This window comes from Xenopus laevis, chromosome 4L, assembly GCF_017654675.1.
Source record: "Xenopus laevis strain J_2021 chromosome 4L, Xenopus_laevis_v10.1, whole genome shotgun sequence".
Taxonomy (NCBI): Eukaryota; Metazoa; Chordata; class Amphibia; order Anura; family Pipidae; genus Xenopus; species Xenopus laevis.
In genome coordinates, this window is record NC_054377.1 from 149798239 (window position 1) to 149820180 (window position 21942).

General features: G+C 41.2%; 1 protein-coding gene across 4 annotated transcripts in view; it reads left to right on the forward strand.

The window, feature by feature from the left end:
• slmap.L (sarcolemma associated protein L homeolog) overlaps nucleotides 1–20418 on the forward strand; it is a 110068-nt gene extending 89650 nt beyond the window's left edge. For 2 of the 4 annotated variants that reach the window (XM_018241903.2, XM_041590946.1), the window contains 7 exons: nucleotides 258–332; nucleotides 790–1110; nucleotides 1782–1899; nucleotides 3314–3485; nucleotides 4105–4239; nucleotides 9150–9239; nucleotides 17634–20418. In XM_018241903.2, coding sequence (XP_018097392.1) covers nucleotides 258–332; nucleotides 790–1110; nucleotides 1782–1899; nucleotides 3314–3485; nucleotides 4105–4239; nucleotides 9150–9233 — 905 coding nt within the window. In that variant the 3' untranslated portion in view covers nucleotides 9234–9239; nucleotides 17634–20418. The remainder of the gene's footprint in view (nucleotides 1–257; nucleotides 333–789; nucleotides 1111–1781; nucleotides 1900–3313; nucleotides 3486–4104; nucleotides 4240–9149; nucleotides 9240–17633) is intronic. The other 2 variants (XM_018241902.1, XM_018241904.1) reach the window with 1 other exon arrangement.
• The last annotated feature ends 1524 nt before the right edge of the window (nucleotides 20419–21942 follow it).

The window sequence follows — 21942 nt, forward strand, 5'->3', positions numbered from 1 at the left end:
TCCGCAATTTCGTAGTTTCATGACCTAAAGTCCCGTGATTATGGGTTTGGTTTCTCTATGGACACTCACATGGATTTATCCAATTCTTGTATGTAAAAGGCACAGATTCAACCGAATCCCCATCCTAATTCAGTGCATTCCTAATTACACTATATGCATATATAGAAGTGTGCCTGGCATTTTAGCTTGTGTTCCTAAATCCTGTGTGATATTAAGGGAAAGCAGGGGACATTTCATTTTGTGTCTGTCCTTTGCAGCTCTGTTGGAAGAGGAAAGGAGAGACAGCAGACTGCAAGCTGAGGAATCCACTAAGCAAATTCAGCATCTCCAAGGTAAATCATTCAGTTAGGCTGACTAACTCAGAGTTAGAGAGCTGAAAAGCAGGAAGTTGGATTCTGGCTGTTTTATTAAACATCTGTTCACTCCAGCCTTTATATATTAAATTTTTGGCTAACTAAATATATTAGAAACATTTTTTATTTTGCACAGGCTGTCTATTTACCCAGTTTTATTTTTTCACTGAACTCTTCCTTTAAACTTTACCCCTTTGTCATTACTGTATTTCTTTGGATATCCGTGAAGGCAACAGCTCATTTAAACTACTTGTATTGTGTGTTTGGCACACTAACTTGGTTTAAGGATGGCACCTTTATGGTTATAAGATAATATAATAAAAGGAGTCCGGGCACCAGATGATTGGAATATCCTGTGCAGTAGTGGAATTTATTTCTATTGGCTGTAGTCTATGAGCCAGTGGCTTCCTTGGCTTACTCTCTTCTGTATGTTCAGCCCAGCTGCAGAGGTTACAAAAAGAAATCGAGCTCTTGCGTGAGCAGAAGGAGAGTGAGATCGGCAGAACTCGGGAGGCACTGACCAACGCTCAGGAAGAGATCGAGATCCTGAAACGTGTGTCGGAACAGGTCGCCTCGGAGCGGGAAGAGGACATATCTGAACTGCAGGGAGAATTGCAGGAGGTGCGCTTTGAGCTGGAACACTGGCGCAAGAAAGCCTCGCAGTATGAAAAGGAGATCGAGAACCTGCAGGCCAGCTTCCAAGCGCAGAGCCAGGAGCGAGAGCAGCAACAGAAGAAAGAGTCTGCCCAGTGGCAGGGTCAGTATAGAACAGGGGGCCAATGTAATAACAGCACTACTGTCTTGCTTTTATTAAATATGCACTTTGAGGATCACAGGATCAAGGTTCATTTTTCATCCTCAAAACTCCTTTGCTGGAGATGCCAGTAACAGAGACATCTAGGAGAGTGAGGGTAAAAATGTGGTGAAGGCCAGATAAATGCAACCATTAAACTTGTAAAATAAATGTATGAGCTCCAAACTAACCCGATCAGTGCCTATATAACAAATGAATGACAGGGTTTATCCTAAAATTAAGTGAGCAAAAGACTACTGTTTCCAAAGTTTATTTGCAAGTGGTCTTTTTTTTTTTTTTTTGGTATTGTGACTTTTTTATGTAGTTGCTAGGGTCTCACTTATCTTAGCAACCAAGCACTTGTTTGACTTACAGACCGGAAGATGAATAGGGGAGGGGAATGAATGTCAATGAATAATTTGTATTTTATAGGAAATGTTCGCAGGGGCGATCCGCATTTTGGAGGGTCAGTGCTTTAAACCCCTTTCCTATCAATGTTGCTAAAACTCAAGTTAAAGAGCACCATGTGACATAGATTTCATGCCTGTTCTATGAGCCCAATGTGATCACATGCGTGGCCAGCAGTTAAAGGGTTAATCCGTTCTGTAGAATTCAGTTGTTCTGTCTCTTTCCAGCTGAACTGGAGGGGTTAAGACAGAATGTGAGTTCCCTGGAAGGTGAATGCCGTGACCTGCAGAAGGACAATACTCTGCTGAGTGATCAGTGCCAGAGGATTGAGAGAGAACTTCAGAGGTAATGTTACCCCCATACCTATTGCTATATACCCACCTAACCTCTTCTCCAGCCATTTCAAGGCCTGAATTTGGACTTTGTTTATTCTTGTGCCTTAGTCCCCTTTACTGCTAACCACCTATGGAAATGTTTTGGGCAGCATTTCTACCACCCTGAATCATACTGGGGCACATGATCATTCATGGCTTAAAGGAGAAGGAAAGGCTAAAAGTAAGTAGACCTTATCAGAAAGGTCTATATAAATACACCAGTAAACCCTCAAAGTAATGCTGCTCTGAGTCCTCTGTCAAAAGAAACAGCACATTTCTTTCCTTCTATTGTGTACTCATGGGCTTCTGTATCAGACTTCCTGTTTTCAGCTTAAACCTCCAGGGCTAGGGCTTGAGCATGCTCAGTTTGCGCCTCTCTCCCTCCTCCCATCTCTGCTGTAATCTGAGCTCAGAGCTGTAAGTGAGCAGGGAGAGACTCAGGCAGGAAGTGATGTCACAGAAAGCTAATATGGCAGCTTCTATTCTAAACAAACAGAGACAGTGTCTAGAGCTTTTTACTCAGGTATGGTAAAGCATTCTGCAGAATAAATATAGCGATCTAGCTTGCACTATTGTGGCTAATCTGTTGACAATAAACCGTCTTGGAGCTTTCCTTCTCCTTTAAAGTTTATCTTCTTTTTTTTTATATTGATATCATATTGTTGATGTTTTATTGAAATTTCAATGCACATTTCTTTCTCAAGTTTTATTATTAACCCTCCTAGCACAATATACGATTATATTACATTATAGTAAATCAATCAACCCTGAATGTATGACATGCTACTGGATTGAACGGTATCATTTTATTTTACTGTGAACTGCCATAACAAGTTTTGCTAATGTTAACTTGTACTTTCAGATGTGTAAAAAAAAAATACTGTTATATTTATGACTGAAAAACTGTACGAATAAAAATATTTAAAACTAAAAAAAATCTGCTTGGGCAGAAGACACATTAGCACGTTGGTGCAGGCCTCTCCCAAGGGACCAGCATTGCAATCTCTTATGATCAGTCGATTGGATCTTCCCGATTTGGCCCAGAGTGTAGGTGGTCAGGTCAGGCAGAGATTCGCGTGTTTGGAAACTTTGCTTCTCTATATCGTCATCAAAGGTCACAAAGGTGTTTTCATGGGCTTATACTGTGGAGCAGAATAGACATGATAATGTTCTACTGTGCATTTTATTTTAGCCATGTGAATGATCTACTATTCTAAATACTCATTTAGATTGCAAGCCTTGTAACCATTTCCTTCCATGAGCGCTGCCACAATGAAATGAAAGAGTTAACGCAGCCCTTTCTCTATATCCACGTGATCTACCACCAGTAATACAGTGTATATGTGTATTTCTCGTTTTGACACTGATTTTACTTTGTGTTTCAGCTCTCAGAAACAATCCCAAGATCTCACCAATGACCTCAGTGTCCTTCAACTTAGTCGAAAAGAACTTGAAAACCAGATGGGCTCCTTGAAGGACCAGAATCAGAGAGAGGCGGCCAACTTGAAGATTCAGCTTAAAGAGGCAGAAAAGAGAGTCGTTGGAGTTCAGCAAGACGTAAGCTGCCGCTATCATTGCTCACCTGTTCCCTCTCTTCCATGGGGTATATTTATCAAAGACTGATCACCACAGTCCTGTAGAGTGAAATTCCGCCACTCTCGATAATTTCTATGCGATTTGTAAGAGTGCCTATCATCCTTTGATAAATACACCTTTCAAAATCCCATAGAAATGAATGGAGAGAGGCGGAATTTCACTCTACACTAGAGGACTGGTGTGATCGCTAACTTCACTCTTTGATAAATATGCCCCATGTCTTGCAGCTGAGTTGGACCCACATAGGTCTCTGTTCCATGATCCTCCTCTCATGCTGACCTGTACTTTCTATTCTCTACATTTGTTTTGGGTGTGAGGCATTTGTGCCGTTTATATTGAACTATCAAGTGGCTGGGGCAAGACTAGAGGTCTTCAACCTGTGGCGCTGCAGCTGAACTACAGCTTTGATTCATTAAGTTGTAGTTGGAGCCACAGGTTGAAGTTCACCGGATACAACATTCCCTTACCAAGAACAACACCAGATGTAATTTGTACTCCCAACATCAGATCCTGTCAATATTGTTTATTTTCTGGATGCATTCATCTTTTATGAGCCGCATTCATCATCCTTCTCTTCTAGTTTGACAACACCCAGTTGAAGCTCTCCGAGCTCAGAGACACCTTTGAAAAGGCTGAACAGGAGAAGCAGTTGGTGGTGGAGGAGCTGAAACAGTGTAAAGAGAATCTGAAGCTGCTGCAGGATAAAGCAACAAATGTAAGTCAGGCTTCAGTTAGTGCCAAGGATAAAGAAATATAGATAAATGGAGGGCACACTAATAGAAACATTTTTGGCAATATATGTTGAGAGGTGCAAAAAACCTAAAGTTACCCCTACGTAGAGTAACCAAACACTCACAATATCAGGTTTGCAGACTGAAAAAAACTTTTGTATTAGACTCAGATGGTATCACAAAAACTCCTTTTACTGTTTAAAAGAATCAATTTGGCAATTAGAACAATGTTTACAAAGACAGTCCAGCATATATATATATATATATCCGTGATATACATACCACCCAATGGTGCTTACACAGCAGAAAGAAAGCAACAAGGAACGGATACACCTGCCAAAAAATCCCCTTGACAAAGGCTGTTGTGCCGAAACGTTTGGGTTATTCTCATTTGTGCCAAACGTTGGGGATATTCATTTTTTGTCAGGTGTATCCGCTCCTTGTTGCTTTCTCTCTGCTGTGTACGCACCATTGGGTGGTATGTATATCACGGTTATATATATATATATATATATATGCTGGACTGTCTTTGTAAACCTTGTTCTAATTGCCAAATTGATTCTTTTAAACAGTAAAAGGAGTTTTTGTGATACCACAAGTCTAATACAAAAGTTTTTTTTCAGTTAGTGCCAAGCCCAGGCCCAGTCTCATGGCAGAGACTTGGTGTAAATGCAACCGTCGGAGCAGTTTGTACCCCACTGTGACGTTAAACAGGGGGTCTCTGGAACCTCCCTCATCTCATCACTTGTGTCCTGTATAATCAAATAGATCCCCAGTATCCCACGGCCTGGCTATAATGAAAAGTGCTTCTAAATTCAATGTAAGTCATTCAGTCCTATTAACTGAATATATGTGGTTTGTTACCATGCACTGGTGTGTCACACATAGGGGTATATTTATCAAAGAGTGAAGTTAATAGTGAAGTTCCACCACTAGAGTGAAATTCCGCCACTTCCCATTCATTTCTATGGGATTTTTATAGGCGTATTTATCAAAGGGTGAATTTTCACTTTCACCCATTGATAAATACGCCTTTCAAAATCTCATAGAAATGAATTGAGAGCTGCGGAATTTCACTCTAGTGGCGGAACTTCACTCTTTGATAAATTTACCCCATAGTATTCCCCTTCATACCTGTGCTGCTGCCCCTACACTCTCTGTCGCCCCCTAGTGGCCAACATACCCCCGACACAACTGCCATGTATTATTCACTGGGAGAAAAGCTCAGGTACCCTCTTTCCCTCTTACTTTTGGGTTAAAGCAGGTACAGCATTTGGCATGTTGAGAAAACAATTAATACATTTTGAATTCTGAATTCTGCAGTACTGTTATTGGACTCAACAGAACGTCAGCCCTATGGGAAAGAAATGCTTCATTTTGCAGCTTGGGTTTTTATGTCTGCCCCTGCGTGTGCTCCCAGCTTTCATTTGTGTGCAGCCTGTGCTTTCATAGGGCCTGTCCCTGGCATGAATTAGTCACGCGTGTATCTCGTGTGCACAGGAAAGAGTGCCTGCAAGTACCCGTGTGTCCTATGATCTGCTTATTTCTGTCTGTATAAATCATTACAAGTTGAGCAGCAGTGCAGGATTAATATAAATCATTGAATGTGTTAATAAAGCGCAGTAGTGCAGCGTTATATGCGCCGGCATTACTCGGCTTATTGGAGAGCGGGTGCGTGGGTGGTTCCGTTGCTGGGGTCCATATTTGATAGAACCTACAGCGGTTGGTGCTGCCCGTTTGCCAATGAATGTGCTTATTTTTCTGTTATTCCAGGCTGTGTTTGCCGTCACTCAAGTTATTGTTTTTCTAAACAGTACACCATAAATAACCTTTTTTTGCTTTCTACCATTATTAACATTTAAAGGGGAACTCCATACAAAATCTGTTATTTTGTCCATTGAAAAAACATATATAATTCTAAGCACCATCCCAATATGCATGAATCTAAAGCTTTCCGTGCTTTCATCGTTATTTGGAAATGTAATTATTAATGAATACAGTGTCCCGTCTGGCTGCTCTTATTCTTTGCACTGCTTTTACGGACTCCTGAAACAATGTAGGAGAAACAAACAGATGAACAGACCTGAAGGAGAACGGGAATCTGCTACAATCTGTTTTGAAGAGAATAGGGTGAAACAAATAAACTGTAGCTGCTTTCAAGGTTAAAGCCCACTGAGAATGAGGAATAAATGGATTTTGGGAAGGTGCTTAAAATGACATGTTCTTTCATTAGTCAAAAACAGTTTTAATTGGAGTTTCCCTTTACGTTTAAAGATTGAATTTCTTTCATTTGCCCTTATCTTGTGTTCCCCAGTTTCAGCTCAGTCAGTCAGTGGCTCGCTGTTCCAGTCTGATACATTTGTTGCTGGTGTTTCTATGAGCAGCAGTGCAATTAATAGATGAACCTGGAACAGATATTACCTGGGGAATAACTATCATTATAATCTGTCAATTTGAGGAAAATAGTTAAAGGGATACTGTCATGGGAAAAAAAATTAATAGTGCTGCTCCAGCAAACAGATTTTTTGATATGCAATTTTGAAATCTGACATGGGGCTAGACATATTGTCAATTTCCCAGCTGCCCCAAGTCATGTGACTTGTGCCTGCACTTTAGGAGAGAAATGCTTTCTGGCAGGCTGCTGTTTTTCCTTTGCTCTTTTGAGAAATGGATTTCAGTGCAGAATTCAGCTGGAGCAGCTCTATTAACTGATGTGTTTTGAAAAAAACATGTTTTCCCATGACAGGATCCCTTTAAAGCAGCGATCCCCAACCAGTAGCTCGTGAGCAACATGTTGCTCTCCAACCCCTTGGATGTTGCTCCCAGTGGCTTCAAAGCAGGTGATTATTTTTGAATTCCTGACTTTGAGGCAAGTTTTGGTTGTATAAAAACCAGGTGTACTGCCAAACAGAGCCTCAATGTAGGTTGACCATCCACATAGGGGCTACCAAATGTTCAATCACAGCACTTATTTGCCACCCCAAGAACATTTTTCAAGCTTGTGTTGCTCCCCAACTACCTTTTCTTCTGAATGTTGCTCACTGGTTCAAAAGGTTGGGGATCCCTGCTTTAAAGCAATAGGAACACCAGAGTTTATTAAAGTAATTAAAATATAATGTATTTTTTCCCTGCACTGGTAAAACTGTTGTGTTTGCTTCAGAAACACAACTATAGTTTATATAAACAAGCTGCTGTGTAGCCATGGGGGCAGCCATTCAAGCACAGGATACACAGTAGATAACAGATAAGTACTACTATAGTTTATATAAACAAGCTGCTGTGTAGCCATGGGGGCAGCCATTCAAGCACAGGATACACAGTAGATAACAGATATGTACTACTATAGTTTATATAAACAAGCTGCTGTGTAGCCATGGGGGCAGCCATTCAAGCACAGGATACACAGTAGATAACAGATAAGTACTACTATAGTTTATATAAACAAGCTGCTGTGTAGCCACGGGGGCAGCTATTCAAGGCTTAGGTTACAAAGCAGATAACAGATGCACTCTGCACAATACCACTGTATTCCTTTATAGAACTTATTTATTATCTGCTAAGTAGACTGAGCCTTTTCTCCTTTTTCAGCTTAAATAGCTGCCCCCATGGCTACAAAGCAGCCTAATCCTATAAACTATAGTAGTTTTTCCTAAAGCAAACACAAAACTTTTACCAATGCGGGGCAACAGTACATTGTATTTTAATTGGTTTAAAATGCATTTATTTTTAGGGGTTGCTGTTCCTATAAAAGGAAAGATTTTGGGCGTACTATGTAAAACCAGCATATAAGGGTGAGGTCACACTGGGAGATTCGGGGAGATTTAGTCGCCCGGCGACTCATAACCTCTTCTTTGGAGCGACTAATCTCCCCGAACTGCTTTACCCCTGCCTGCGGCATGGCATTCGCAGCGCTTCATTTTCTGAAGTTGCCTCATGAGGAAACTTCGGGCGACTTCGGAAAACGAAGCGCCGCGAGTGCCATTCCGCAACCAATTTCTCAGGCAGGGGAAAGCTGTTCGAGCGACTAAATCTCCCCGAATCTCCCAGTGTGACCTTACCCTTAACACTATCATGATCATACCATGTGCAAAATATTAAACATGATTCTGCCTGGTTCTCTTATAAATCCAGAGTAAAGGAAGTTGTGCCCCCCTCAAACGTATGGACTAACCTTGGTATGGGGTCTGATCATTGATCATGTTTGGGCAGAATCAAGAAACATCTAACACAGTATTGAGAGATCCATTACAGGCTTTGTACTGACTCCTCCATATTATTACCCACAAGACTGTGCGGTATCTGGAACCTATAGAGACCTTCGGCTGCCATAAAGACTGAGCAGCTGAGGATGCTGGGAGATATCATTCCTGCTCTGCAAAGACTCCATTTATTCATAGACTTCATGCCAGAGCTGCTCCCTGAGATATTATCCATGTTATAATACTGTATTAGATGTTTCATCTCAAAATTGCCTCCTCTTCATGTTGCTTAATGGGATCAACTCCCCCCCCCCATAGGCAATGAAAGCTGTGACTTAAAGGGAAAGTAAAATATAGACATCTTGCAGTTGGTTTATTTTTTGTTTTTGGTCTCTGGGAATTTAAACTGTTTATTTTCTAAGTTCAGTATCCATAGCAACCACCCATTTGTATGATTGTCTAAATGAAGGTGGAATAAGCTCCCTTGATACTGGAGTCACTGACCCTAGCAACCAGAGAGCCTATATATCACCATTATGTTTTATAATAAAAATCATCCAAAGTTGAGCCAATTGCAGAGATGTCACGTTGCTTAGCTTTCCCTTTAAAGCACTTAGTGACGTATCCGCTTGAGAATCTTGTGCCTGTTGATTTGTAGCACATGAATGATTTCTGCTGTCCCTTCCCTCCTCCAGCCTTCCGTGTTACTTCCCGTCCCCGCCATTTACATGGGACTAGTCCTGGCCTTCCTCTACTGGTGTTACGGCCTGTTGTGCTAGAGAAAGGTACAAACACTGCTACTCGTCTGTCTCATGTCTGTCACTGCTCACATACATGTGCTATCCGTGTCACACGCATGCCTGCTAATATAACCCCACGCTAACCCCCCACAGACTTGCACTCTACTTACACCCCAGGGTCAATATAATAATCACCTGCATCTGTCTCTGTCTCACACTGCCCTCTGCTGGCAGAACTCACTCACTTCCCCATTATTATTATTAACATGTATTTATATATTATTATTATTATTAACATGTATTTAATTATTATTATTAACATGCATTTATATATTATTATGTATTTATATATTAACATGCATTTATTTATTATTATTGTTATTTTTATTATTAATAACATGTATTTATAGAACTACAGAGCATTTCCCAGGGTTACTTTAGCAGTGAAATGAAGGGACTGCAGAGGATGCTGGGTCATGAATAGTCTCTTTAATGCCGAACTAAAGCTCAACAAAAAACTTGGCTAGAAATGCTGCACATTATCCTTCGTGTTCCTGTGTACGACCCCAACGGCCTGTTAGCAGGGAAGATCGATGCCCCAGTAGCTCCCCATCTTCTTTTCTGCTGATTCACTGATTCACATGCTCTGTGCTGCTGTCACTTACTGAGCTTAGGGAGCCACTCACAATATACAGTACACATAGAATAGAAATGTCACAATATACATTATACAGTTACGCCCATAAATCTTTGGACAGAGACAACTTTATTTCTAATTTTGGTTCTGTACATCACCACAATGAATTATAAACTCAGATGCAGTTGAACTGCAGACTTTCAGCTTTAATACAGTGGGTTGAACAAAACGATTGCATAAAAATGTGAGGAACTAAAGCCTTTTTTAACACAATCAATTAATTTCAGGGGCTCAAAAGTAATTGGACAAATTAAAAAAACTGAAAATAAAATGTTTATTTCTAATAGTTGGTTGAAAAGCCTTTGCTGCAATGACAGGCTGAAGTGTTGAACTCATGGACATCAGCAGATTCTGGGTTTGCTCCTGTTTAATGCTCTGCCAGGCCTTTACTGCAGCCGCTTCTTTCACTTGCTGTTTGTTTGTGGCCTTTCTGTCCCAAGTTTAGTCTTCAACAAGTGAAATGCAGCTCAATTTGCTTCAGATCAGGTGAATATTCCACTTCTTTGCTTTAATAAACTCCTGGGTTTTGGCTCATTAGGAAACACCTCCCAATCAATGTGAGTGAATTTAGCTGGTATAGCAGTGGTCCCCAACCAGTAGCTCACAAGCAACATGTTGCTCTCTGACCACTTGGATGTTGCTCCCAGTGGCCTCAAAGCAGGTGATTATTTTTGAATTCCAAGTTTTGGTTGTATAAAGACCAGATGTACTGTCAAACAGATTCTCCTGTAGGCTGTCAGTCCATATAGGGGCTACCAAACAGCCAATTACATCCCTTATTTGACATCCCCATGGACTTTTTCATGCTTGTGTTGCTCTCCAACTCTTTTTTATATTTTAATGTGGCTCACGAGTAAAAAAGGTTGGGGACCCCTGTAGTATAGTATAGAGAGGATCAGCACTCACATCATTGTAGATGAAGAAAACAGTATTTATTCAAAGTGACTTCACATCTTAATCCAACGTTTCGGTCCCACCTTTGGACCTTTTTCACGGTGGGACCGAAACGTTGGATTAAGATGTGAAGTCACTTTGAATAAATACTATTTTCTTCATCTACAATGATGTGAGTGCTGATCCTCTCTATACTATTAATGCAACTTTGATCGTGCACCACCTGCTATATATTGATCTGAGTGCTGGTGCTATGGGATAACATATATATATATATATATATATATATATATATATATATATATATATATATATATATATATATATATATATATATATATATATATATATATATATATATATATACACAAAAGATGTTGGTAACATCCCAAGTAAAACCACACAACATAAATACATCCATAAATGAAGTTCTGTGTAATAAAGTGGAATGAGTATTGAACACAAAGAAAAGGAGGTGCAAAAAGTCATGGAAAGCCACGAAACCTGCTGAAATGTGTCCGTATTTAGAAAGCAATCGTGCAAGTGAATATCAGCTGGTTTAGTCCTAATTGATGGCCTATAAATAGGTTTTTCGTTAGCAAGGATCACACCAGAAGCATCTTATGATGGATTAAAGTAAAGTGCTCTCTTTGCAGCCTCATTGTTGCACAACATACTGATGCCATTGGTTACAGACTGAAGGAATGTTCCATTCATCATCATCATCATCATCATCATTTTATATATAGCGCTGTCAAGATACGCAGTGCTTTACTGCAGTTATAGCAAACAGGGAATAAATGGTGGATAACAGACAAGGATTACAGATACAATAGGGTTAGAAGGACCTAGAGATTAGAGTTTACAAACTAAAAGGTTAGGGTACAATTGAGACATTAGGATTATATAAACACTTTGTCATTTTTGATACAGCAATGATTAATTAAGGTACATCGAATAGGCCTCTTTAAACAGATGGGTCTTTAAGGAGCACTTGAAAGTTTGGAAGGAAGGAGAAAGTCTGACAGCTGGAGGCAGAGAGTTCCAGAGAAGTCTTGTAGGTGAGAATGGGCAGAAGTGATCAGAGGAGAAGTGAGGGAAGATCAGAAGCAGAGCGTAGGTTTCGTGAAGGAGAGTATTTGGAGATTAGAGATGAAATATAGGGAGGGGTTTCATTATTAAGGGCCTTGAATGTGAGTGTAAGTAATTTGAATTTGATTCTAGAAGAGATTGGGAGCCAGTGAAGGGACATACATATGGGAGCAGCTGATGTTGAGCGGCGAGATAGATGAATGAGTCTAGCGGCCGCGTTTAGAACAGATTGGAGTTGTGAAAGGTGACTTGTTGGAATACCTGTGAGGAGTAAGTTGCAGTAATCAAGGCGGGAGATGATGAGAGACTGAATCAGTGTTTTAGTTGATTCTGAACTGAGATAGGGTCGTATTCGAGCAATGTTGCGCAGTTGAATATGGCAAGATTTTGCAAGTGTTTGAATGTCTGGTGAAAAAGACAGATGTGAGTCTAAGATGACTCCTAGGCAGCCTGTGTGGTGGAATGAAAGGTGGTGGTGTTTACTGTGAGTGATATCTGAGGGACAGGGGAAGATCTTGGAGGAAATATGATGAGTTCTGTTTTAGAAAGGTTCAGTTTGAGGTGGCGCTGTGACATCCAGGAGGAGACAGCAGAGAGACAGTCTGTTATATTCTGAATGATTTTGGGAAGGTGCTTAAAATGACATGTTCTTTCATTAGTCAAAAACAGTTTTAATTGGAGTTTCCCTTTACGTTTAAAGATTGAATTTCTTTCATTTGCCCTTATCTTGTGTTCCCCAGTTTCAGCTCAGTCAGTCAGTGGCTCGCTGTTCCAGTCTGATACATTTGTTGCTGGTGTTTCTATGAGCAGCAGTGCAATTAATAGATGAACCTGGAACAGATATTACCTGGGGAATAACTATCATTATAATCTGTCAATTTGAGGAAAATAGTTAAAGGGATACTGTCATGGGAAAAAAAATTAATAGTGCTGCTCCAGCAAACATATTTTTTGATATGCAATTTTGAAATCTGACATGGGGCTAGACATATTGTCAATTTCCCAGCTGCCCCAAGTCATGTGACTTGTGCCTGCACTTTAGGAGAGAAATGCTTTCTGGCAGGCTGCTGTTTTTCCTTTGCTCTTTTGAGAAATGGATTTCAGTGCAGAATTCAGCTGGAGCAGCTCTATTAACTGATGTGTTTTGAAAAAAACATGTTTTCCCATGACAGGATCCCTTTAAAGCAATAGGAACACCAGAGTTTATTAAAGTAATTAAAATATAATGTATTTTTTCCCTGCACTGGTAAAACTGTTGTGTTTGCTTCAGAAACACAACTATAGTTTATATAAACAAGCTGCTGTGTAGCCATGGGGGCAGCCATTCAAGCACAGGATACACAGTAGATAACAGATAAGTACTACTATAGTTTATATAAACAAGCTGCTGTGTAGCCATGGGGGCAGCCATTCAAGCACAGGATACACAGAAGATAACAGATAAGTACTACTATAGTTTATATAAACAAGCTGCTGTGTAGCCATGGGGGTAGCCATTCAAGCACAGGATACACAGTAGATAACAGATAAGTACTACTATAGTTTATATAAACAAGCTGCTGTGTAGCCATGGGGACAGCCATTCAAGCACAGGATACACAGTAGATAACAGATAAGTACTACTATAGTTTATATAAACAAGCTGCTGTGTAGCCATGGGGACAGCCATTCAAGCACAGGATACACAGTAGATAACAGATAAGTACTACTATAGTTTATATAAACAAGCTGCTGTGTAGCCATGGGGGCAGCCATTCAAGCACAGGATACACAGTAGATAACAGATAAGTACTACTATAGTTTATATATAAGATCAGAAGCAGAGCGTAGGTTTCGTGAAGGAGAGTATTTGGAGATTAGAGATGAAATATAGGGAGGGGTTTCATTATTAAGGGCCTTGAATGTGAGTGTAAGTAATTTGAATTTGATTCTAGAAGAGATTGGGAGCCAGTGAAGGGACATACATATGGGAGCAGCTGATGTTGAGCGGTGAGATTGATGAATGAGTCTAGCGGCCGCGTTTAGAATAGATTGGAGTTGTGAAAGGTGACTTGTTGGAATACCTGTGAGGAGTAAGTTGCAGTAATCAAGGCGGGAGATGATGAGAGACTGAATCAGTGTTTTAGTTGATTCTGAACTGAGATAGGGTCGTATTCGAGCAATGTTGCGCAGTTGAATATGGCAAGATTTTGCAAGTGTTTGAATGTCTGGTGAAAAAGACAGATGTGAGTCTAAGATGACTCCTAGGCAGCCTGTGTGGTGGAATGAAAGGTGGTGGTGTTTACGGTGAGTGATATCTGAGGGACAGGGGAAGATCTTGGAGGAAATATAATGAGTTCTGTTTTAGAAAGGTTCAGTTTCAGGTGGCGCTGTGACATCCAGGAGGAGACAGCAGAGAGACAGTCTGTGACTTGGGAAAGGACAGAATTAGAAAGATCAGGAGTAGACAAGTAGAGCTGGGTGTCATCAGCATAAAGGTGATACTGAAGTCCAAATGACTGAATGAGTTTCCCTAGTGAAGTTGTATAGAGCGAGAACAGCAGGGGGCCAAGAACAGAGCCTTGAGGAACTCCAACAGAGAGTGGGAAAGTAGTAGAAGTAGAGTTAGAGAAGGAAACTTTAAAGGAACGGTCAGACAGATAAGATGTAAACCATGAAAGAGCAGTGTCCCGAATGTCAAGGAGGAGTGTGTGGTCAACTGTGTCAAAGGCTGCACTGTTGGGGAAAAACTCGGAAGTGCAACATCATTTCACCCTTAAACCGCCACAACCTGGTGCTCCTCACAAGATTTCTGACAGAGGAATGAAATGTAATCAGAAGAGTTGTCCAAGAGCCAAGGATCACTCTCTGAGACCTTCAGAAAGACCTTGAATTGGCAGGTACAGTAAATGTCTCTAGACACACTCACCCACAACACTCCACTGCTGAAGAAAAAACAAAGTTTGCTGCACAACATTTTGACAATTCACTGAAATTCCGGGAGAATATAGTCTGGTCAGAACTCTGAATGTCCCTGCACCACCATGATTGGAGGAGAAATGGCACTGCCCATCACCCCAAAAACACCACCATAGCAACAGTGAAGTTTGGAGGTGGGAACATCATGATGTGGGGCTTTTATTCAACGTATGTTACTGGCAGACTTCATATAATCAAAGGAAGGAGAAATGGACCAGGATTCTGAAGATGAAACGAGGGGGGACATTCCAGCAAGACTCCCAAACACACAGACAAGGAAACTCTCAGTTGGTTTCAGAAAAACAAAATAAAGCTGCAAGAATGTCCCAGTCAATCACCGACTTGTGTCCAATCTATGGGAAGAACTAAAGATCAGAGTTCATAGAAGAGGCCCCAGAACCTTTAAGATCTGAAAACAATTGGTGTGGACGAATGGGGCCAAATCCCTCCTGAGCAATTTATGTGACTAGTTTCTCCATACACTAATAAATTGCTGTAATCGTATACTTACAGCTTATTCCCTGTGTCATTCCATTTTATTACACAGAACTTAATTTATTGACTTATTTGTTTCTCTGTATTGTATTAATTGGGTTGTTACCGACATCAGCATAGAAATCAGTGCAGTCTGCATCAGAATTGATTCATAATCAGCCCTGTAGCATCAGCTTATATGACCACTTTCTGCTTGATGATTTCCCCCGACCCCTAAGCTTAGCTCCTCCCCAGCAGCCCAGAGCCCACTGAGCATGTGCAGTGCCACTGACTCACAAGAGATGCCTAACAAGATCAGGAGATGGGGAGCTGCTGGGGAAATGCTGGATCATTACTGTTATAGGGCGGCTGGATCTCTGGGCTGGTACAGTAAGTTCTATATATAATGTGCAGCATTTCTACCCGCATTAATTTTAGTTTTAGTTCTCCTTTAAAGGGGTTCACCTTCCAAACGCTTTTTACAGTTCACTTGTTTTCAGATTGTTCAGCAGAAATGAAGACAGTTTTCAATTACTTTCCATTTTTTACTGTTTTTCCAAAATGAAAGTTGAACGTTTGTGTCTGTGGTGTTTGAGTCTGGCAGCTCAGTGATCCAGCTGCAGATTCTGAACAGTTACATTTAATTGTTCCAATTTGCTGATCCAGTAGTTGATCCATTTCTCAGTAGGATCTATGGGGAATAGAAGTGCAACTATTGTATCAAGTCTAACAGCTGCGTGCAATGACAATCGAGGATTCTGCTCAGCAGGGAAAAACACAAGAAATGGATCAGTTTCGTTACAGGGTCGCCGACCCCCCTCCCAGAGCTGCTTCACAAACACATAAGAAGAGGAAACATGACACTTTAGAAAGAAAAAGAATAGAAACTAACTGAAAAAATATCTTTATTTCTGGTGAAAAATTTGAAAACAACTTAACTGGAAAAAGTGTTGGAAGGTGAACAAGCCCTTTAATAAAGCTGATAAAGAAATCCCCCCATCAATTCTCATGGGGTGTTAGTGCCCAGTGCAACTCAGCATATACATTGTATGTTTGGTGTATCTTTGTAGTGGCAAACTGACTTGCCATGATCCTGTCTAACACGCATGTTCTTCCTATCACGTGACTCTAACACACACACAAAATGTCTTTTAATATTGGCCAGAAAGGCATTGGCTCTTCCCATTCTGAGTCTGTGTGCTGTGTTCCTATTGGCCTGTTCAACATTAGATTGGCACATGCCAGAGCCAAATGGGTGGCTTTAAAAACACCTGTATTTGGAGTCTATGCTTGTCTATGGAGAATGCCTTTGCTGCTGCAGATACAGGTATGGGACCTGTTATCCAGAATGCTCAGGACCTGAGGTTTTCCGGATAACGGATGTTTCCATAATTCGGATCTTCATACCTTGTCTACTAGAAAATCATATAAACATTAAATAAACCCAATAGGCTGGTTTTGCCTCCAATAAGGATTAATTATATCTTAGTTGGGATCAAGTACAAGCGACTGTTTTATTATTACACAGAAAAAGGAAATTATTTGTTCACCTTCACGTCGACTTTTAGTATGTTAAAGAGTTGCTACTTCTACCTAACTTTTTAATTGGTCTTCATTATTTATTTTTTATAGATTTTGAATTATTTGCTGTTTTTCTTCTGACTTTTTTGAGCTTTTAAATGGGGGTCACTGACCCCATTTAAAAAACAAATGCTCTGTAAGGCTACAAATGTATTGTTATTGCTACTTGTAATTACTCCTCTTTCTATTCAGGCCTCTCCTATTCATATTCCAGTCTCTTATTCAAATCAGTGCATGGTTGCTAGGGGAATTTGGCCCCTAGCAACCACATTGCTGAAATTGCAAACTGGAGAGCTGCTGAATAAAAAGCTAAAACCATAAATAATAAAAAATGAAAACCAATTGCAAATTATCTCAGAATATCACTCTCTACATCATACTAACAGTTAATTTAAAGGTGAACAACCCCTTTAAACATTTTGATTATTTGGATAAAATGGAGTCTATGGGAGATGTTCTGTAATTCAGAGCTTTCTGGATAAAGGGTTTCCGGATAACGGATCCTATACCTGTATATGGCAGCTGGGGATTGCCTATGATTAAGTGCTAGGTAAGCATGAAACGCATTAGGCTCTATGTGGGGTTGTTTTGGATGTTTTAATCGGATGGAATAAAAAAAGAGCATCTTATAAAAGTCTTTTGAGAAGTATGGCAGCTCCCGGCCCTATTAGAAATACAAATACTCAGAGAAGGGCTGTTGTATGTTATGGGCTCAATAATCTCGTCCTTTTTCTCTCCCACAGAGACAGTGGCCTTGGATCACCGTGGTGGCCGCAGCCTTGTTTGCCGTGACTGCCGTAATGTTGTATCCCGGGCTCACCAAAGGCACCCCATGAATCTGCTCATGACCCCCCGCTATTGCCGACCCTCTGGAGGTCCAGACAGATCCCTAATCTTTTTAGGGCCTCTGCTTTCAGCTGTCATATATATACGGCAGCCAGGGGGCGACGTCTCACCTGCAGACTTTTTTTCCCCTTTAGGATCGGAAATTCTGCTCCTGCGGCCAGGGGATGGGGGAGGGGGTGGATCTTCAGCACCAAATTATTTATGATGTTTGGGTTTGTGGCTCTTTTACTCTGATTGTGAAGAATTAAAATGATAAAACTTGTTAAACGATTGGATACGACTGCCCTGGTGCCGCTCAGCTTCTGACTCACGACACAATTTCCGCTCTTATTGGTCACAACTGATGGGCATCTATTAATTATTATTATTATTATTATTATATCTTCCATTTGTGGCTGTTTAGCAACTCCACACCCTGTAGCCTCTGCCAGAAGAGGATGCTGGGAGTTGTAGTTGAGCGGAGACTGATGAGTTTAATGCACCTGATTTTGGTAAGTTTTGTCCCCTTTCAGTTCATATCTCTGTGTATAATCGTGTCTTGTGCCCATGGAATCCATTCGCTCACTCCTTCTTCCCGTTCTCAATGGAATAAATCGGGGGGACGCTTCTCTTTTATCTGAGATGTGGGTGAAATTTGTATATTCAGCGGAGGAGAATGAATTGTTTCTGTACTGAAGCTTTAATGGACAGTTGATAGTGGCCCCGGGGCCCCAGCACAGGATCTATATATATATCTGTATAGTTCTGTATAGTTCTAGTGGCACAGGGATGGGGCTTGACCACCCAATGTTATAGGGACTGTAGTGGCTACAAATGGGTTCCGTGGGGTCAATCCTTTTTTATGGGGGGCAGGACATCTGCAGGTGTTTGGGGGGGGGATTGACCCTCAGTCTCATGATTTCTCTCAACATTTATAGTGAATTCAGTGTGTAGAGGGGTCTTAATCCTGGGGGGATGATGATGATAAAGGCCAAGCGTTGGGGCCCCAGTCCCTTATAGTTGAGGGGCCCATGTTAGTAACTGTCAGTTTTATGTGTCGGCATTTTCAGAGGTTGTTGTGTTGGGGCCAATGTCTTGGGAGCAGAGGAATTGGAAAGACTTATAACCCAGGAGCTGATGTTGTACTGTCAGGGCTACTGGGAGTTGTAGTTTAACAGCAGCAGCTCCAATACTAAAGATCTCTGTTATTACACAAGGTTATTTGCTAATAAGGTTTCACGGCCAACGAGTCCAATTTAAGGTCCCGGTGTCATGAGCTTCATTGTGGCCCCTCAGCCAATCAAGGGCCCAACCCTGCAGGGAACACGTAGGTTCTGTTGTGTATTTTGCTCCTGGAAACCCTTTATATGAGAACTCTGGTTCCCCGGGTTATTGGAGGCGACTAAATACCTTGTGTTTGGACTTTAGGGGCAATTTCTGGTTGGCTGTAAAGACACATAATTGGCTATTTACCCACGACCCAGAAACAGAATTCAGCAGCCTATAGACATGTGTGAGACGTTATAGGGGCCCCCGTATTATATGTACTTGAGATATACTTGGTGTGGCCCCTTGACCATTTAGGAGCCGTGTAGATTGGGCATCCGTGTTGGTGATTGTTATTGGCCAATGCCGTTATGTTCACCGCCCCTGTTTTACTGCTGAGCTCCTCCCATACTGCAGCACTACAGCTTATTGGAGCCACGCCCACGAGGAGCTTTCAGACCTATTAATTTGTGCATTCGGGGGGTTATGTTGTGCTTAGAGATCGGGGTGGGGGGGGAGTTAACCCAATAATGACTGTACTGGTTTTAGGGAGCAAAGTCTGTGCTCTTGGTGCACTTTCACCATTGGCCCACCCCGCCAAGACCAACTGCAGGTTGGATAAGAATGATGTCTACATCCTGCTGGAATTTAAAGGGGAAGTTATTCCTCAATTGTCTTTATGGGAAAGTGCAGGAAGGTTCCAGGATCTGATTGTAAGAGATAATCATCCTGTGGCCCTTCAGTTGTCTTTATACAACTCCCAGCAAGCCTTGGGCAAGATGGTGGGCAAGAGCTGGAGGGCTTCTGTACACTTCTCTTTTCTGCACACGCTTCCAGCAGCCCCCCACTCTGAGGCACATCATGTTCCTGTGTCTTTTTATTCAACACGTAGAATCAACTTGCGGCCCCAAACCTGGTGCTTAGGGGGGACGTGTGCCGTACGTGTGTCTGACGTGTGACGTTGTGAGATCAATTGTGTCTGTAATAGGGAGAAGTTACGGACTTTAGACTCACACCGATCTATAGGGGAATTTGCAGGGGACGGGGGGCCCCCCAGATATAGGGTATTGGCTCCTGTATAAGGAGAGGCCTGGAGTTAACCCCTCGGATCCCAGGAGTTGCGCTTTGTTTTTGTGCTTGTGGGGGGGATATTTAATATTGGGGGAGAGATTTCGGAGGTTCCACGTCTCGCTCAGCTGCAGCCGCTCCCCATGAGACGCCCGTGGGTGCCCCGCACCTCTTGTATATACTGTAGGTTCTTGCAAATATTCTTCTGCTAAAGTTCACAAGGACATTTTTTTAAGTAAATCATTGTTTTAAATCTATTTTGTAAAGATACAATAAATAAAAAGGTTCCATAGAATTTCTGGAGCACAGATGAAACTATTTGCACTAACAAATGTGACGTGCATGATTTAATAAATAACTTTACTCTCACGCCTGCCCCCCGACTTTCATTTTGGGGTCCCGCCGGGCCGCTTTGTGTTCAGTTTTGTAGCGTCATAACCACTCCTCATCCCTGATTGGCTCACGTCAAAGGGGTGGGCCTTAACCTGAAATTGGGCAGCAACTGATTTTATAGGGGCAGAATGGCACTGGCTGAGCATGCTGGGAATTGTAGTCAATGGTTGTTCTGTTTAGCTTGTTCCTATGATCTCCAGCCTGGGAATAACTGGGCCACACAATCTGCCTCTATAGCAGGGAAATCCCTTCACAACTGACCTGATATATTGTAACACTGAGCGATAAGTTAGAGCTCTAAATAGAAATATATATAATGTTAATAATAAAATCTCGCCCTCGTTTCAGCACAGTGACACCTAGTGGCTCATTCTGATACGACTTTCTGCACAAATGAACCTTTCCCATTGTCACGTTATTACAGTTATATCTGACATTACTGTGGGCACAGGGAGCTTCGTATACTGACAGTTGTTATATTTAAGTGTCAGTGCTTTAAAGTCTCATTGTTAAAGGGGTTGTTCATCTTTAAAGGGATACTGGGAAAACATTTTTTTTTTTCAAAACAGATCAGTTAATAGTGCTGCTCCAGCAGAATTCAGCACTGAAATCCATTTCTCAAAAGAGCAAACTGATTTTTTTTTTATTTCATTTTGAAATATGACATGGGGCTAGACATTGTCAGTTTCCCAGCTGCCCCAAGTCATGTGACTTTTGCTATGATAAACTTCAGCTTGCAGCTCCCTAACACAAGATAACAGCTGCCTGGTAGATCTAAGAACAACACTCAATAGTAAAATCCAGGTCCCACTGAGACACATTCAGTTACATTGAGTAGGAGAAACAACAGGCTGCCAGAAAGCAGTTCCATCCTAAATGGAACTGCTTTCTGGCTTCAGATGTTTTTTTTGCCTTCCTCTGGATCAACTGGCAGATAGGTAGTTAATAAAAAAATAAAAAAAAGGTTGAACTCGATGGACATGTCTTTTTTCAACCTTACTTGCTATGTTACTATGTAAAGTGCTGGCTCTTTCTGAAAGCACATGACCAGGCAAAATGACCTGAGATGCAGCTACACACCAATATTACAACTAAATACACTTGCTGGTTCAGGAATGACATTTTATATTGTAGAGCGAATTATTTGCAGTGGAAACAGTCATTTAGAAATAAAAACATTATAAAAATCATGACAGAATCACTTTAACTTAACTGTTAGTATGGTATAGAGAGGGATATTTTGAGACAATTTGAGATTGGTTTTTTTATTTGTGGTTTTTGAGTTATTTAGCTTTTTATTCAGCAGCTCTCCAGTTTGTAATTTCAGCCATCTGGTTGCTAGGGTCCACATTATCGTAGCAACCATGCTCTGATTTGAATAAGAGACTGGAATATGAATAGGAGAGGCCTGAATAGAAAGATGAGTAATAAAAAGTAACAGTAAATGTGTAGCCTTACGGAGAATTTGTTTTTTAGATGGGGTCAGTGACCCCCATTCGA